A 19,663-nucleotide genomic window follows, 5' to 3' on the forward strand; every position below is an offset into this window, starting at 1 on the left:
CAGCTCAGCAGGGGATCTGTGGACATATCCCCCACTTATCAAACCGGATAAAAATGAATTCCGCCCCGTGTGAAGTGTGCCTTAAAGGGGTTGTAAAGGTATACATTTTTTCACCTTAATGCATTCTATGCATTAAGGTGAAAAAACTTTTGAAAATACCGCCGCCCCCAGCCCCCCCGTTTTACTTACCTGACACCTCGAAACTCGGCCGCTCGCTCCCGACCTCCATTCAGCCGATCAGCCTGGTCGCTGATTGGCTATAGTGGATGGATTGAAAGCAGCGCAGCCATTGGCTCGCGCTGCTGTCAATCACAGCCAATGACACGGCGGGCCGGGGCCGAGTGATACAGCGAGCGGCTATAGCCGCCGGCTATATCACGGGAGCGCGCCCGCATTAACTAACCACCATGCAAGAGAGCTTGCATTAAGGTGGTTAGTTATTGCGGGGAGGAGCTGAGACAGCTGCCGAGGGACCCCAGAAGAGCAGGTTCGGGGCCACTCTGTGCAGAACGAGCTGCACAGTGAAGGTAAGTATAACATGTTTGTTATTTTAAAAAAAAAAAAAATTTACCTTTACAACCCCTTTAAGTCTTGTTCAAACTTATGTCCAGGGGTAGTAAAAATAGACATCTTAGCCACGGTTTGATTGCGCCCCTGAACCCAACACAACAGCCGGAGGGGGTTGTACTGTATATATGCCACAGCCACAATGCTTTGATTTGTGGCTGTGGCAAAAATTATACCCCCTTTCGCGCTTGGTGGGCAGTGCCACCACCAAACAGAATTCATTCAAGTAAATGGGGCTGCACCGCAATGGTAATAATATGTGAATAAGCACACTTAAATGTGTTTAGAAATTTTTGTAAGAACAAAAGAAGTTTGCAAAGCCCAGAAACAACTGATCATCAAAACTTTAATTTTTTTAATTACAAGATCTATATGCTATTTTTTATTATATGGTTTTTACAATCTTTGGAGTGCTGCGGATGTTTAATTTTAGAAGACTCCGTACCAGAGCCTTTACCTTTTACAAGAATGGAAGCGGTGCAGAAAACTGTTAAGGAGTTCAGAAAATTCAGACTTGCCCATATGCTCCTGGGTGAGAATTGGGGACACTTTTGTACATAAGACCAATGATAAATGTCACAACCAGGGGTATATCTACCACGAGGTTAACTAGGTGTTTTCCCTGGCTGGCATTTTTCAGGGGGGGGCACATGTACCGGGATGATGCCTGCAGCTAGGTAAATTAGGTGGTCGTCTGAGGCCTTGCGCTCACAGGGGCCTCGCGGACACCTAATTTACCTAAAGAGCCGCCTCTGCTCCTAAACAGTCAAGATAGCTCTGTCCTCTTCCAGTGTCCCAGTGCACCTGCCTGTGATTGTAGGCCCCTGTCTCCCTGACCGCTCCCTCCACCCCACCCACCTAGGGCTCCACTGCAGGTGTCCCGGCTCAGTCCAGTGCCGATCCTTAGCCATGGTGGGCCAAGTGCTCCGTATTCTGCACTGACACTGCCTGCTGATCGGCTTCTCTGCTGCTATCTCCCACCAGGAGCTCCTCTCCTATGGAGAGTCCTGGGGGGACCACGCTAAAGCGGCGTTGAGGACAGCTGGATCTAGAGGGTGGTGCCCCTCCTTCCATGGATGCTGTGCCAGGATCTGTAAGTTCCACCACACAGGACATAAAGCAGAGCTGCTCTTACCCCCACTGCACATGGCTGGGGTGGGGCAAATTTAGATGGGGGGTGGGGGGGAGCGTACAATTTTAGTCTTGCCAAGGGCAGCACAAAACCAAAAAACACAACGGGCCATAACAAGTCTTTTGTCAAGGCTGTTTACTTGCACACATGGCAACCTTGTGTCAGACTACTTGCACTTGTAATACTTTTCAGCTGGGCAAAGAAAAAAAAAGTTATTCGATTATATAAGTCCACAGGTCTTTGAGCTGCAAAGCTATGTCAGAAGTATATTTCAAATAGTATACTAGATGTTTTTTTTCTCAGAGGAGGCAGTATTAATGTCACATCAGCCTTCATACCTCCAATGGACAGATCTGTAGCTTGTGCTGGTCTTGAAGTACTTTTTTGCTTGTTTCATTGATACTGGATTTTATTTCCTCCAGTAACCATCCATTTTTTTTTTCTTCTATTTTAGCAAAATGTTTGATGACCACATTCCCATTCATGATGAGTTCATCTACTGCCTTGGAGCTGCTACACAAGTTCTTAAATTTGGACCATGGAAGGACTTGAAGAAAACCACAGATGATTGCCCTCCGGAAATTCTGTTTCTTGTCATTCCTGGTGGGTGTCCTACAATACTATTTCATAAAAGGCATAAAAGTGCGATATTAGGAGTATTCTGAGTATTTCAAGTTGTCAAAGTGCACCAATTAGTGTTTGTGTTTATATTTTTTGTCCTTGTGTGACCACCTCTGAATGCATTTGGGTAAAGCAGACAGAAGTGATGGTTATATATGCATCGCCAACGAGTCATCTGACTTTTTTTGTAGCTCAAGCAACAATAATTACTTTTTTTTCCTACCAGTCTCCGATTTTTTAACTGTATATTTTCAGCGTTTATAAACCAGGCAGCCTGCAGAATCTGCTGCGAATCTGCTACTTCATACTACTTGGCCATGTCCGCCAGAATTGGAGAATTAAAATAGGGATCTGAGAATGATAGCTTTCCTGTATAGAATTGCTAAATCTTCTCACCTGGACAAATTAGACATGATTTCACAATAGTTCTTAATGGTTTTAGTAGAACTACAGTCCTTAAGAGCAGTGGTCACCAAACTTTGCACTTCACGGACCACTAAACTCACAATTTTGAATCCCGTGGACCACTAACATGAATTTTACATGCCTTATACACAAAATTCTCTGGCTCTGCCCCCCTCCCCCTGGATCACACTGCTGCCTTATACACACAATTCTACGTCTCTCTGCCCCCCTCCCCCTGGATCACACTGCTGCCTTATTCACACAATACTATGACTCTCTGCCCCCTCCCCCTGGATCACACTGCTTCCTTATACACACAATGCGCTGGCTCTCTGCCCCCCTCACTCTGCATCACACTGCTGCCTTACACAGACTCATCATTGGATCTCACCTCCTTATCCAGTGCTCAAACTCCGTTCTCTCTCCCACATCCTGCACTCTGCACTACTCCCAGTGCCTCCCCCTGAGCTCACAGGAGCCAGAACTATATAGGAGGCATTGGGTATCAATGCATGCTGACAGTATTGACTGTCAGCTTGCATTGAGAACAATACTGGGAACAACATTGGGAGGTATACATCCGCTACAATGTTGATTTGCGGCAGAACCCCTGGGGGCCACCAAAATTTTCTCATGGACCAACATTGGTCCACGGTCCACTGGTTGTCAACTGCTGCTAAAGAGGCTCTGAAAACACAGATAAATATGATTATTGCACTTAAAAAAAAACACTTATTTCCTATTGATATATTTGTTCAAAGGGCAGAAATTAGAAAAATAGAGAAATCAAAGGATCAGTATGACATCCAGGGAACTAAATTTTTTTTAATAAGAATTAACAACGCCAGCCTTAATTTTTTCTATGACCATTCTGGCAAGGCACTCTTAGAGTCTGCACTCAAGGCACCCCATTCTAAAATGTAAAAAAACTAAACTAATAGTTTTATATAATGCGGCGGCATCCACACATGTAGGACCTGTGGCTTTGTGTAACGAAAAAAGTCAGGCTTGATCCACCTGCTGGATTGTTGACAATTTTTGGGCAATTGGTGTATTAGGTTCTGTTCATACTCACTATGAGATTAGTTTTGTATATTCTGCTAAAAACCTGGTTGATGCTGCTGTTCTCTATCTCCACCCACTGTCCATGTCCCCAATGCAGGGATGTCCAAACTACGGCCCTCCAGCTGTTGTGGAACTACACTTCCCATGAGGCATTGTAAAACTCTGACATTCACAGACATGACTAGGCATGATGGGAGTTGTAGTTCCTTAACAACTGGAGGGCCATAGTTTGGACACCACTGAGCTAGGGATTTTGCAGAGCAGTGTTGGCAGCTCTGCACACGCTTAGTTTTCAGTGAGTTGAGCTGAGCATTTTCTTCCTATCACATCTGAGCAGCCCATGTGAATATAGAGTCACACGTCTGGGCGTATACACAGTGGTAAATTACAGAGCACTCCATCCCTCCTCCTCCATGCCCACTAATCATCTAAACACAATGGGGGAGGGATATTACATGTAAAGATTGTAGACCTACACAAGGCTGGAATGAAAGGGTGACAACAGTTGGTGCGATTTTTTGCAAATGGAAGAAACACAAAATAACTGTCAATCTCCCTTGGCCTGGGGCTCCATGCAAGATCTCACCTCGTGGAGGTCCAATGATCATAGGAAAGGTGAGGAATCATCCCAGAACTACACGGGAGAATCTTGTCAATGATCCCAAGGCAGCTGGGACCGTAATCGGCAAGAAAACAATTGGTAACACACTACGCCGTGAAGGACTGAAATCCTGCAGCACCTGCAAGGTCCCCCTGCTCTAGAAAGCACATGCACAGGCCTGTCTGAAGTTTGCTAATGAACATCTGAATGATTCAGAGGAAAACTGGGTGAAATTGTTGTGGTCAGATGAGACCAAAATCATGCTCTTTGGCATCAACTCAACTCGCCATGTTTTGAGGAGGAGGAATTCTGCCTATGAACCCAAGAACACCATCCCCACCGTCAAACATGGAGGGTAAACATTATGCTTTGGGGGTGTTTTTCTGCTAATGGGACAGGACAACTTCACTGCATCAAAGGGACAATGGATGGGGCCATGTAGCGTCAAATCTTGGGTGAGAACCTCCTTCCTTCAGCCAGGGCATTGAAAATGCATTGAAAATGGGTCGTGGATGGGTATTCCAGCATGACAATGACCGAAAACACATGGACAAGGCAACAAAGGAGTGGATCAAGAAGAAGCACATTAAGGTCTCCAGACCTTAATCTCATAGAAAATATGTGGAGGGAGCTGAAGGTTTGAGTTACCAAATGTCAGCTTTGAAACTTTAATGACTTGGAGAGGATCTGCAAAGAGGAGTGGGACAAAATCCCTCCTAAGATGTGTGCAAACCTGGTGGCCAACTACAAGAAACGTCTGACTCTGATCTCTGTGATTGCCAACAAGGGTTTTGCCACCAAGTACTAAGTCATGTTTTGCGAAGGGGTCAAATACTTATTTCACTCATTAAAATGCAAATCAATTTATAACTTTTTTTATATTGTTTTTCTGGATTTTTCATTTGTTGTTATTTTGTCTCTCACTGTTAAAATAAACGTACCATTAAATTTATAGACTGATCATTTCTTTGTTAGTGGGCAAACGTATAAAATCAGTAGGGGATCAAATACTTTTTTCCCTCACTGTAGATATATATATATATTTTTTATTAATATAAATACAGTGCCATCATCCACATACAGGAAGAGAAGGGACATTGTAAATTAAATAGTGTGTGTTTAGTATCTTTTTTCTTTATTACCTATTAATAATCTAAAAGACAGTTAATATATTCATCCCCATGACATAAATTAATAAAGTTCTCTCCTATGGTTCTGTATGGGTGTTGTGTTTGTCGCTGTTATTTTTGGGGAAAAAAGTAATATGATTTTCTGCTCTCACTTTGAAATTGAAATAACCTCACCAATGTTTTTCTTACATTCAGACCTCAGAAGTCGGCAGTATCACAATATCTCACCACATTTTCTTTATTTCTGAGATGTAAACAAGCTTCATTTTGTCATGATTTTCTTGTGTTTTTTTTAAACCAGAATGTTTAATCTCTGTGTGATAATGTGTGATGCAGAACATAAAGTTTTTGTCTGTCTTTTAAGGTTCTTTTTTTTCCTTTTTTATAATAATAATAATAATAAATTCAATCTGTCATGTTTTTTTTTTTCCTTTATGGTCGTCTGGCAGTATTTTTCAGCTTTCTTTAGCAGACCAAGTGGTCCAGCAAAAAGTAGAAGTTAGAGGGCCGAGGGTTGTGGGTGGCACTAAGGTACATACTGGACATGATGTCTTCAGTGCAGCTCAGTAATGCTGATCCTGATAAAGCCACAATCTCAGCGTTACTGGTAGATGCAGTGGCAAAGCCTCTTCAGTGTCACAGAGCCTGTTAACGGGGGTGAGTGGTGGGGTGGCGGTGAAGTTCCTCTTTAACATAAACTTGCTGCAATATCCTGTAAGAGCTGTAAGCTTGTGCCTTTTTTTGGTGTTGTCCCCCTGCATCACTGTCCAGAGCCCATTATGTATACCATCTCTTGGCCGTTAAAGGGTATATGGCCCTGGCAATATCCCATGGGTGGAGTTTGTGCCTATTGGTATGCAAATAGCGACTTTATTATTATTATTATTATTATTATTATACAGGGTTTATATAGCGCCAACAGTTTACAACTTGAGGGTAGACAGTACAAATACAATATACTTTAATACAGTAGGAATCAGAGGGCCCTCCCTCTCTTATAGTCTAAGAGAGGGAGGGAGGGTCAAGAGGTACAATAGGTAATACAGTGCATCCAGAAAGTATTCACAGCGCTTCACTTTTTCCATATTTTGTTATGTTACAGCCTTATTCCAAAATGAATTAAATTCATTATTTTCCTCAAAATTCTACAAACAATACCCCATAATGACAATGTGAAAGAAGTTTGTTTGACATCTTTGCAAATTTATTAAAAAATAAAAACGAAAAAAATCACATGTACATAAGTATTCACAGCCTTTGCCATGACACTCAAAATTGAGCTCAGGTGCATCCTGTTTCCACCGATCATCCTTGAGATGTTTCTACAACTTGATTGGAGTCCACCTGTGGTAAATTCAGTTGATTGGACATGATTTGGAAAGGCACACACCTGTCTATTAAGGTCCCACAATTAACAGTGCATGTCAAAGTGCAAACTAAGCCATGAAGTCCAAGGAATTGTCTGTAGACCTCCGAGACAGGATTGTATCGAGGCACAGATCTGGGGAAGGGTACAGAAACATTTTTGCAGCATTGAAGGCCCCTATGAGCACAGTGGCCTCCATCACCCGTAAATGGAAGAGGTTTGGAACCACCAGGACTCTTCCTAGAGCGGGCCGCCTGGCCAAACTGAGAAGGGTCTTAGTCAGGGAGGTGACCAAGAACCCAATGGTGACTCTGACAGAGCTCCAGTGTTTCTCTGTTGAGAGAGGAGAACCGTCCAGAAGAACAACCATCTCTGCAGCACTCCACCAATCAGGTCTGTATGGTAGAGTGGCCAGACAGAAGCCACTCCTCAGTAAAAGGCACATGACAGCCCGCCTGGAGTTTGCCAAAAGGCACCTGAAGGACACTCAGACCATGAGAAACAAAATTATCTGGCCTGGTGAAACAAAGATTAAACTCTTTGGCCTGAGTGGCAAGCGTCATGTCTGGAGAAAAACAGACACCGCTCATTACCTGGCCAAAACCATTCCTACAGTGAAGCATGGTGGTGGCAGCATCATGCTGTGGGGATGTTTTTCAGAGGCGGGAACAGGGAGACTAGTCAGGATCGAGGGAAAGATGAATGCAGCAATGTACAGAGACATCCTTGATGAAAACCTGCTCCAGAGCACTCTGGACCTCAGACTGGGGCGAAGGTTCATCTTCCAACAGGACAATGACCCTAAGCACACAGCCAGGATAACAAAGGAGTGGCTACGGGACAACTCTGTGAATGTCCTTGAGTGAGCCAGCCAGAGCTCAGATTTGAACCTGATTGAACATTTCTGGAGAGATCCGAAAATGGCTTTGCACCGACGCTCCCCATCCAACCTGATGGAGCTTGAGAGGTCCTGTAAAGAAGAATGGGAGAAACTGCACAAAAATAGGTGTGCCAATCTTGTAGCATCATACTCAAGAAAACTAGAGGCTGTAATTGGTGCCAAAGGTGCTTCAAAAAGTATTGAGCAAAGGCTGTGAATACTTATGTCCTGTATGTGTGAGTTTTTTTATTTTTCTGTTTAATAAATTTTCTAAGATTTCAAACAAACTTCTTTCCTGTTGTCATTATGGGGTATTTGTAGAATTTTGAGAAAAATAATGAATTTGATCCATTTTGGAATAAGGCTGTAGCTTAACAAAATGTGGAAAAAGTGAAGAGCTGGGAGAACATTCCTGTAACTGTGAGAGATGTGCTGAAGGAGAAAATAAATGTACAGTTGTTAGGTAGGGGCCAGATAGACTTCTCTGAAGAGATGAGTTTTCAGGGATCGTCTGAAAGTACACAAAGTAGGAGATAGTCGGACAGATTGGGGTAGAGCATTCCAGAGAATTGGAGAGGCTCAGAAGAAGTCCTGGAGGCAAGCATGGAATGAGGTGACAAGGTAGCTAGAGAGCAGGAGGTCTTGGGAGGAGGGAAGAGGACGATTTGGTTGATATTTTGAGACCAAGTTAGTGATATAGCGGGGGGCCAGGTTGTGGATGGCTTTGTAAGTTATTGTTAGTATCTTGAATTTAATTTGTTAAGTAGCAGCCAATGGAGGGATTGGCAGAGAGGAGTAGCAGACGGCAAGAGGATTGTAAGGTGGATGAGCATGTCAGCAGAGTTCATGATGGACTGAATGGGGGATAGCCTATTTAGAGGTAAACCAATGAGGAGGGAGTTGCAATAGTTAAGTTGAGAGATTACCAGGGAGTGGATTAGAAGCTTTGTGGTGACATTGGTTAGGAAGAGGCGTATTTTGGAGATTTTGCGGAAGTTGAAGCGGCAAGTTTTGGACACCGATTGGATGTGGGGCCGAAAAGATAGTTTAAAGTCGAGGATTATACCCAGGACCTTGGCATGGGGGGACAGGTTGATTGTTGAAACGTTGATTTTAATAGAGAAATCGGGAAAATGGTGGCACGTGGGGGGGGGGGGGGGGCGGTTTATCATGAGCTCAGTTTTGGATAGGTTGAATTCGAGGAAGTTATGTGACATCCAGGCTGATATGTCTGTTAGTAAGTTGGTGATACCTGAAGAGACAGATGGAGTAAATTGGGGGGTAGAGAGGTAGATTTCGGTGTCGTCAGCATAGAGATGATATTGAAAGCCATGGAAGGCAATCAACTGACCCAGGGAAGAGGTGTAGATTGAGAAAAGGAGAGGTCCAAGAACAGAACCTTGGGGGACTCTATAGTATTCCCCTTTGATCCTCCCCCAGCATAAAGGTTATGTTAAAAGGGCCCTATCAGTGCCCAGCAGTGCCATATCGGTGCCCAACAGTGCCCAATCCGTGCCATGTCAGTGCCCAGCAGTGCACCAATCTGTGCCATATCATTGCCCAGCAGTGCCATATCAGTGCCCAGCAATACCCCAATCCGTGCCATATCAGTGCCCCAATCCGTGCCATATTAGTGGCCAGCAGTGCCATATCAGTGCCCCATCCATGCCATATCAGTGCCCAGCAGTGCTCTATTCGTGCCATATCAGTGCCACCTCTGAGCCCCATCAGTGATCTACAGTGCCAGGTCATGGGAAATATATGTCCCTAGAATGCCTAAAGGTGCTCCCTGCATGTTGGGCCTCTGTATGTGGCCAGGCTGTGAAAAAGTCTCACACATGTGGTATCGCCATACTCAGGAGGAGTAGCAGAATGTATTTTGGCGTGTAATTTGTGGTACACATATGCCATGTGAGAAAAATAACCCGTTAATATGACAATTTTGTGAAAAAAAATAAATCTTCATTTTGAAAAGAATTGTGGGAAAAAATTACAATACGAAAAAAACTCACCATGCATCTTACTAAATACATTGGAATGTCTACTTTACAAAAAGGGGTTATTGGTGGGGGTATTTGTACTTTCCTGGCTTGTTAGGGTCTCAAGAAATGAGATCGGCTGTCAGTACATCAGGTGTGATATATTTTCAATGATTGGCACCATAGCTTGTAGACTCTATAACTTTCACAAAGACCAAATAATATACACTAATTTGGGTTATGTTTACCAAAGATATGTAGCAGTATAAATTTTGGCAAAAATTTATGAATAAAAATGACTAATTTCCCAAATTTCGGTCTTTTTTTATTTATAGCGCAAAAATAAAAACCCCCAGTGGTAATTAAATACCACCAAAAGAAAGCTCTATTTGTGTGAAAAAAAGTACAAACATTTCCTATGGGTACAGTGTTGCATGACTGAGTAATTGTCATTCAAAATGTGAGAGTTCTGAAAGCTGAAAATCGGTCTGGTTAGGAAGGGGGTTTAAGTGCCCAGTAGGCAAGTGGTTAACACAATCTCTTAGTGCTTCAAAACAGATTCTGTTGGCTTCCAGAGTGCCCAGAAAAAAAATCAGGTTCAACTATCACATTGACAAGCCAGTGGCTATGGTTCTTTTGCTTTAAAGTTTCAAGCCCATCTCAAGGAACATGCCTGAAGACAGAGGCTCCTGAAAAAACATCCTTCATCCATTGCCTTTCATGACAGATTGCCACCATTAGGGTTACAGATTCAGGAGACCACGCCTAGTTATTTGTGTTTTTCAGCCCTGCTCCGCCTCTCAAGGAGGATTACAGGTACACCTAGCACAGCTGAAAAATATCTTCAGCAGTTGTTCAACTAATTTTACAAGGTCTTAATGAGGGTGTTACGTTTACTTGAAGTTCTTTTTTTTTTTTATATCATTTTTATAGCCCTGCCTGTTGGCACCAGTTCTCGACTCTTCTTCTATTTCCTTGCCAGAGTTCCTGCTGTGTTTGATACAGCTTGGATTGCTTCTGGCGAAATGGCACCCAACAACACATTTGTGAAGGAAATTGGTGGTGTCTTGCATGTTACTGAGAGCTCGGGTTTCCTAATCATCTAAAGCGGGATGTCCTAACCTATTATGCGTGTCTTTTGTTTTCTCCGGCTGGATGTTAAACTCCCTGACAGACCGTTCTGTCCGAGAGGCTGTTGGGTTTCTTTGCGTTTCCAGCAGAACCTGCTGCGCCGGCCACATCTGGAAAGAAAGAAAATAAAAAGATAATGGCCAGACATTTCCATGTGATGACTGCATATAGGGAAACCACCAGTGTTACAGCAGCTACATGGAGCCTTGCTTTCTGTTTATTTTTACAAGGGATTTTCAATGTCTACCCCACCCCAAAGCAAATCATTTTGTTTTGATAGGTAGATGATTGAAGACCCTTGCTGTAAATTAAAAAAGTGGCATGTTTTGAAATGCAGAGCTGTTTTTTTCCTGGTTCAGAAATACTCAGCTGTGACACAAGATTTATTATTTTTACAACAGTTATATATTTGCATAACACTAGAATATTTTGTAGCTTTTGTTGCTCTTGTAAATTAGAGTAGGGCCCATGCTGTACACAGGCTGTGACACCATAGAGTGGCTTTCTCAAATCTGTGCAAATGTATGCAAACTGGGGTCTCTGTCTTTGTTGAAATATTAAAGCATTTTTTAAGTTGCTTTATTTGGCTGGTGAACAGGTTGAGTGCTGGGGAATGCTTGTGTTTGGTATATAGTTAATGGCCCGCTCCTAGCTTTTCCCATTTGTCAGATGCTCTGACAGCACAGTCTCCCTGCTATTATTTCTGACTCCTGTTGCCCACAGAAAAAGCAACAGTTTCAATTTAATGTCCCCCCAGCAGCCTATCTTACTTGCGGATATAGGAGAGCATGTGAATCCTCTCCTTCCCCCCAACATGACAGCGTCAGATTTATTTTGGCATCGCCATAATTTTACCGAAATAGAAATCTTTAATTTTACCTATTGGGTTGCAAAATTTACATTTGAAAACTTTTTTATTATTAAACTGAGCTTTTTTTTTTTGGGTCGGTGTTTAGATTATTTTAATTTGTTTCAATTTGTGTTCATTGTTTTTATTTCCATTTTCCATAATTTGTTTACTTTTTTAAATTTTAATTGAGATTTAATTTTAGTTTTCCTTTTTGTGAAAAAAAGTAAAGTAACAAGTCCAGGATAGTTGAAAGAAGCTTCTCTAACTAGCCCATTAAAAGCCCATTACATTCTTAAACATATTTAATTTTCCTTCCCCATTGACTCTAATGTATTTTTACAAAATGACAAAATTTCACTTAAATTTAAGGAAATAAAAGGTCTCAGTTTTGCTCATCCCTATTATGGATTGGCTTCTTAAGTACCAGCATCATCCCATAGGGAGCCTTCAGTTCTGTGTAAAGCCGGCCATACACTGATATACTCTTTTCATTCAGAGCCTGCAGGCTGAACTAAAAAAAATCAGAACAGATCTCTGGATGCAGCCGCTATTTGGATGACAATTTTCCATAGCCGTTTTTCAATCAAAGAGTGTTGGGTGGGAGGGGGTCAAGATGGCTACCCTTAACGCAAATTTTGGCTGGTTGATCAGGAACCGGACAGAAATTGCACTGTTTTTGACCAGCCTAAGTCCAGCGCCCAACACATTTTTTAGGTAGCAGATGCCTGGTCCCTACTGCAGTATGTGATTCTAACCATCCTCCCCCAGAGCAAAAGAGCTCCTTTCAAAAAAAGTAATCAGCAGGCAGTCTTATGTGGGACCTCACTTTTTTTTAGTCTGCTTGGTAACTATATATATATATATATATATATATATATATATATATATATATATATATATATATATATATATAGTCCCTTGCAAAAGTATTCACCCCCCTTGGCATTTTTTGTGTTTTGTTGCCTCACAACCTGGAATTAACATGGATTGTTTGAGGATTTGCATCATTTAATTTACAGAACATGCACACAACTTTGAAGATTTTTTTTTTATTGTGAAGCAAACAACAAATAGGACAAAATAACAGAAAAAGTCAATGTGCATAACTATTCACCCCCCTAAAGTCAATACTTTGTAGAGCCACCTTTTGCGGCTATCACAGCTCCAAGTCACTTTGGATAAGTCTCTATGAGCTACAATATAGGAAGGTTCCCCCCCAGTGGGGTTTTTCCGCAGCAGGTTTAGTAAATGAAATAAAATAAAGGATTCTTTATTGAAAAGTTGTCATCGTAACATGAACACATTGCCATTAAAATATGAGCTTTGATCGGGGTATATATTGCCATTCAAAAGTACACAAACGATGCAAACATAAAATTATACACATTATGTATCGAATGTCTGTTGTATAGGATTACCGATGCGTTTCAACCTGAATAATCTAGGTCTTCCACAGGGGATTGGTGTGCTGTTAAAAAATTGTGTTTTTAGCTTTTCAATTATCAACATAATAAACAAAGACGGTTTTTCATGTATATATGTGAAAGTTACATAGGATAACTTGCCACATCTTACCACTGGGATTTTTGCCCATTCCTCCTTGCAAAACTGCTACAGCTCCTTCAAGTTGGATGGTTTGTGCTTGTGAACAGCAATCTTTAAGTCTGACCGCAGATTTTCTATTGGATTGAGGTCTGGGCTTTGACTAGGCTGATCCAACACATTTACATGTTTCCCCTTAAACCACTCAAGTGTTGCTTTAGCAGTGTGTTTGGGGTCATTGTCCTGCTAGAAGGTGAACCTCTGTCCTAGCCTCAAATCACACACAGAGTGGTACAGGTAATATTTTCCCTGCATTTAGCACCATCCATCTTTCCCTCAACTCTGACTACTTTCCCAGTCTCGGCTGCTGAAAAACATCCCCACAGCATGATGCTGCCACCACCATGTTTCACTGTGGGGGATGTGTTGGGTTTGCACCAGACATAGCATTGTCTTTTGCCAAAAAGTTCAATTTTAGTCTCATCAGACCAGAGCACCTTCCTCCATACATTTTGGGAGTCTCCCACATGCCTTTTCGCAAACTCAAAATGTGCCATTTTGTTTTTTGCTGAAAGTAATGGCTTTCTTCTGGCTACTCTGCCATAAAGCCCAACTCTATGGAGCGTACGGCTTATTGTCATCCTATGTACAGATACTTCAGTCTCTGCTGTGGAACTCTGCAGCTCCTCCAGGGTTACCTTAAGTCTCTGTGCTGCCTCTCTGATTAATTCCCTCCTTGCCCGGTCCGTGAGTTTTGGTGTGTGGCCGTCTCTTGGCAGGTTTGCTGTTGTGCCATGTTCTTTGCATTTGGTTAGATTTGATGGCGCTCCTAGGGATCATCAAAGATTTGGATAGTTTTTTATAACCTAACCCTGACTTGCACTTCTCAACAACATTGTCCCTTACTTGTTTGGAGAGTTTCTTGGTCTTCATGGCAGTGTTTGGTTAGTGGTGCCTCTTGCTTAGGTGTTGCAGCCTCTGGGGCCTTTCAAAAAGGTGTGTATATGTAATAACAGATCATGTGACACTTAGATTGTACACAGGTGGACATCATTTCACTAATTATGCAACTTCTAAAGGTAATTGGTTGCACCAGAGCTTTTTATGGGCTTCATAACAAAGGGGGTGAATACATACCTACATGCCAATTATCAGTTTTTTATTTCTGAAAAATATATTTAAGTATATATTTTTCTAATTTTATTTCACCAACTTAGACTATTGTGTTCTGATCCATCACGTAAAATTCAGATTAAAAAAAACATTGAACTAAAGGCTGTAATGTAACAAAATAGGTAAAAAGCCAAGAGGGCTGAATACTTCTGCAAGGCACTGCATATACATATAGAGATAGCAATATTTGATCAATATATGTGCAGGCTGTGCTCATGTGCATTTATGAATCCATTCTGCAGACATACTGTATAGTACGTTAAAGGCTCTTTGCAATGTTATCCCTGTGCATGGGTTTCAACTGGGTACTCCGGTTTCCTCCTACACGCCAAAAACCTGCTGGTAGGTTAATTGGCTCCTGTCTAAATTGGCCCTAATATAAGTACATATAGTGGGGGAAATAATGACTTGTTCCCTGTAGATTTTGTACGTTTGCCCACTTATAAAAGGTCTATACTTTTTATCATAGGTGTATTTTAAATGATAGAGACAGAACATCAACCAAAAATGTAGAGAAAACACATGATACAAATTGAGTTGCAGTTCAGTGTGTAAAATAAGTATTTGATCCCCAAGCAAAACATGACTTAGTACTTGGTGGAGAAACCCTTGTTGGCAAGCACAGAGATAAGACGTTTCTTGTAGTTGGTGACCAGGTTTGCTCACATCTCAGGAGGGATTTTGATCCACTCTTCTTTACAGATCTTTTCTAAATCCTTAAGGTTTCTTGGCTGTCGCCTGGCAACTCGAAGTTTCAGCTCCCTCCATAAATTTTCTATAGGATTAAGGTCTGGAGACTGGCTAGGCCACTCCATGACCTTATTGTGCTTCATCTTGAGCCATTTCTTTGTTGCCTTGGAGGTATATTTTGGGTCATTGTCATGCTGGAAGACCCAACCACGACCCATCTTCAGTTTTCTGGCTGGGGGAAGAAGGTTCTCATCCAAGATTTTCAATACATGGCCCCATCCATTGGCATCCTCAATGCGGCAAAGTTGGTCTGTACATTTAGCAGAGAAACAGTCCCAAAGCATAATGTTTCCACCTCCATACATGACTGTAGGGATGTGTACTTAGGGTCATAGTCAGCCTTTTTCTTCCTCCAAACATGGCGAGTCCCCCTCCTCAAGAAGGCACATGTACAGTCATGCCAATGAACATCTAAATGTTTTGGAGAAGGATTGGGAGAAAGTGCTGTGATCAGATGAAATAAAAATTGAGCTCTTTGCCATTAAGTCGTCTTGCTGTGTTTGGAGGAAGAAAAATGCTGACTATGACCCTAAGAACACCATCCCTACAGTCAAGCACAGAGGTGGAGAGAGCTGAAACTTCGAGTTGCCAGCCAAGAAACCTTAAGGATTTAGAGAAGATCTGTAAAGACGAGTGGACCAAAATCCCTCCTGAGATTTGTGCAAACCTGGTCACCAACTACAAGAAACGTCTTACCTCTGTACTTGCCAACAAGGGTTTCTCCACCAAGTACTAAGTCATGTTTTGCTTGGGGATCAAATACTTATTTTACTTAATGAACTGCAACTTAATTTATAGCATTTGTTATATGTGTTTTTTCTGGATTTTTGGTTGATATTCTGTCTTTATCATTTAAAATACACCTATGATAAAATTATAGACCCTTTATTTCTTTGTAAGTGGGCAAACTTACAAAATCTGCAGGGGATCAAATAAGTATTTTCCCAACTGTATGCATGTAAGGTAGAAACGGTACACTCTAAGCTGCTTGAGAGCAGGCATTGATGTTAAAGGAGAAGTACAACCAAAGCTTGTTTGGCTGTATTTCTCCTGTGGATCACAGGAGTGCAGTTCGTTCTGCACTCCTGTGACCTGTTTTCAGCCAACAGTGGGCTGAATCCTGCTGTCGGCTGACATCACAGAGCCAGTCCTGGCTGGGTAAAGATCCAATTATATGGTCGTGATCCACCCAGGAGCTTGGACCGGTACCCAGCTCAGCCTCTGAGGGAGCCAATGAGAGCCTGAGCTGGATGCTCCCGCCCCCTCCACAGCCCAGTGCTCCAATGTGCATGGGGGGGGGGCAGAGTAGAGAGCCAGAGACTGACAGTTATGGCTGGGAGAACTGAGTGATCAGCGGTGTTTGATCGCTCAGTTCTCACCCTTAGAGATGGTGTAGGACAGATGCAGCATTGCATTGATGCTGCATCCACCTAGGTAAGTATGATTTAAAAAAAACAAACAAACCCATACTTCTCTTTAAATGTACAATATATAAAAAGCTGCCTACATTGTCAATACTATGTATATACCTGTAATAAATAAATCAACCAGGAGGTATGGACAACATTGATACCATTCAGATACCATCCAGACATCAGAGCGAGAGAGAGGGCTAGCATTTCTTTTGCAGTTCTCCCTGAGCAGCGTTGCTGAAAGGAGCATTGTGGGTTTCAAACTGCCAAAGGGCTAGTGTGACGGTAGCGTTCTGGCTCTCCAGTGTGCTGCAAACACAGGACAGTACAAAGCACATAGACTCATTAACTATATATAAAAAAAATGTAAAACATTTTTTCTTTACTTGTTATGCAACCTGACCGCATAGCAAGAAAAAAACCCTGAGCTTCCTATTGGACTTTAGTAATCCAATAGAGATTGAAAAGTAGGTGAAGCTGGGAACCAAGGTGCAAGAGTTCTTACCAGTGTTACAAGACATACAAGAAGTCACTGGATGGGTCACTCTGCTGGCATCTGTTCAGAAGTAAAATATCAGATATGAGGGGACTAAGACTTTGAAGAAGCATATATTTTCAACTCACAATGGATTTTGCTAAGATCTCAATAAAGTGTTAAGACAGGATGTGTCCTCAGTTACCACTGCAAGTAAAAGCCTGATGATATCCTTTGTGACCACATCCATTTTGTCTTATCCCACTAAGGAAGAGCTTTTCTATACATTTCTGCTTATACATGTCTCTGTTGACAAATAATCCTTACATTATAGCCCCTTGGGTCTCCAGCCGGTGCCAAAAATTGTACAAGCTAATAAAACATCAGGCAAAAATGGAAACAAAATGTAACAGATATTCCTTAATTTCTGATTACATGCACATAAATTATCATAGTCTATGAATTCAGAATTTTTTATATATCTTCTATAGATAAGTCAGTGATGAAGAAAAGTGAGCATATCCACTGTTCGCACAAAAGCCCATACATCTGATAAAATAAAAATCAGCCAGCATTACTCACCGTTTCTATGCTCTATTGCTGCCCTCTGCTGTTTTTTTAGTTCTCGCCAATGTGCCTTTTCCAGGCCTCAAAACTGTATATTTGCAATGTGAAATCCAAGGCACTGCTCCCTCTGACTGGCAGTCTCAAAAGATTTGTAATGAGATTTGGTGAGTTCTCTACTATGCTGCTCAATGTTCTCCTTGCTGGAGTTTCTAACATTAGGAAGCAACGCCCTGCCCCTACCAAGATGCAAATAAGTTGTTCAATATACTGTGTGCTATATGCCCTCATTCAACATGTACACACAACTACAGTGCTGTGAAAAAATATTTGCCCCCTTCCTGATTTTTTATTTTTTTATTTTTTAAATTCTTTATTTGCAAAGAGGCAGGAAAACAGCAATATACAAACATCAATAGAACGGGCACATCAGTTTTCCACATTTTACGTACAGTTCTACTGATTAATCCTTACTGACTAAGAATTCAACCTGATAACGTGTATAATCCTATACAGTTTTACCCTAGTTAACCGGTTTACAATTCAAGGAGGCCTGCTGTGCCAGGTTTACTATTATGTATTACCTCTTGTTGTATTTTCTTTTCTTAATTTTCTGTGTTCTCCCTCCCTTTCCCCTATCTGTATACCGTAGTATGCGAACAAAGATAAACTAAGAACGGAAAGAGAAGAAGACAAGGAAAGTATAGAGAGCGAGGGGAAGAGGGATGAGAAGGAGAGAGGAGAGAGCGGGAGAGGGAAAAAGAAACAAAAAAAAAGGGGGGGGGGAGTGGGAGAACCACCCCTCTCCAGCCACACCTACAGTGTCTCCACATTCAAATTCTCCAACTTACTAAATATCTAGGCCGCCAGCCCTGCATACTCTTCTGAGTAGAAAAATTGGAGCCAATAATACCACTTCTTAGAGAACTGTTCTCCACGTCCCTGGTCAATGGCCACGAGGTCCTCCATTTTGTGAATATCAACTATCTTTTTCAACCATACCGCAATACCCGGGGGCTCCGTCCTTTTCCAGAATAGGGGAATACAACTTTTCGCCGCCGTAATCAATGAGGGCAGGATTGATTTCCTGTATGCCTTGCTTGGTATTTCATGATGGTGTAATAAAAAGAATTCGGGGGTCTTGGGCAGCTCCCTATCTGTAAACTTCTGTGTGATCCGGTGTACTTCTGACCAGAAAGGTGCAAGAAGCCTACAAGACCAGAATATGTGAAGAAGAGAGCCCTCTTCCTCTCCACACCTCCAGCAAATATCCGCGCTCTGAGGAAACATCCGATGCACTCTGTCTGGTGTGTAATACCAATGTGATAGGACCTTGAATCCCGCTTCCTGTTGGGCCACACAGATCGAAGTCTTGTAGGTAAAGAGAAATATTCTCTCTGCCTGTCTCTCGTTTAGCTTTATTCCCAAGACTCGTTCCCACTTAGCTAGATAAGGAGGTCTAAATCCCTCGGGGGGTGAGATGAGGAGCTGGTAAGTTAATGAAATGGCATGGCGCAACGGCTCCTGCTCCGAACAAATAAGTTCGAATGCTGTCAGTGCTCGCAAGAAAGGTGCCGGTGAGGGCTGTGCTCTAAGAAAATGCGCTAATTGGACCTTTTGCCAAAAAGAAAGGCTCGCGAGGAGGGGATCATCCATTAGTTCCTCCGTGGTCATCCATTTCCCATTCCCAATGAAGTGACGGAGCTGAGACCTGTTACACCCCTTAAGAGCTTGGAATCTGGGTTCGTTCACTCCTGGGCTAAAGGCAGGATTATCAGTTACTGGGGTTAGTGGTGAGGGAGTGGGCACAATCGAGTGTTCTCTAAATATTTTTTGGGCCATTCGCCACGTCTCACCCACTGTAGGATGGTCCGTTATGCGGGCTGGTAAATTCTGCTGACACCACGGCAATCCCTCTAGCTCCACACCCGTCAAACACTTTTCTATTTGAATCCATTGTTTTAGTGTCCCATGGCGACACCAGTCAATTATTCTTGTCAAATGGCAAGCTGAATGATAG

At 42.2% G+C, this 19,663-nt stretch overlaps 1 protein-coding gene across 1 annotated transcript in view; it reads left to right on the forward strand.

Annotated features, from left to right (window-relative positions):
• The window catches only part of LDAH (lipid droplet associated hydrolase), a 376,103-nt gene that overhangs the window by 39,232 nt on the left and 317,208 nt on the right, over positions 1 to 19,663 (forward strand). The window contains exon 2 of the mRNA XM_073625332.1: positions 2,154 to 2,302. Coding sequence (XP_073481433.1) covers positions 2,154 to 2,302 — 149 coding nt within the window. The remainder of the gene's footprint in view (positions 1 to 2,153; positions 2,303 to 19,663) is intronic.

This window comes from Aquarana catesbeiana, linkage group LG04 (assembly GCF_042186555.1).
Source record: "Aquarana catesbeiana isolate 2022-GZ linkage group LG04, ASM4218655v1, whole genome shotgun sequence".
In the NCBI taxonomy this organism is placed as follows: Eukaryota; Metazoa; Chordata; class Amphibia; order Anura; family Ranidae; genus Aquarana; species Aquarana catesbeiana.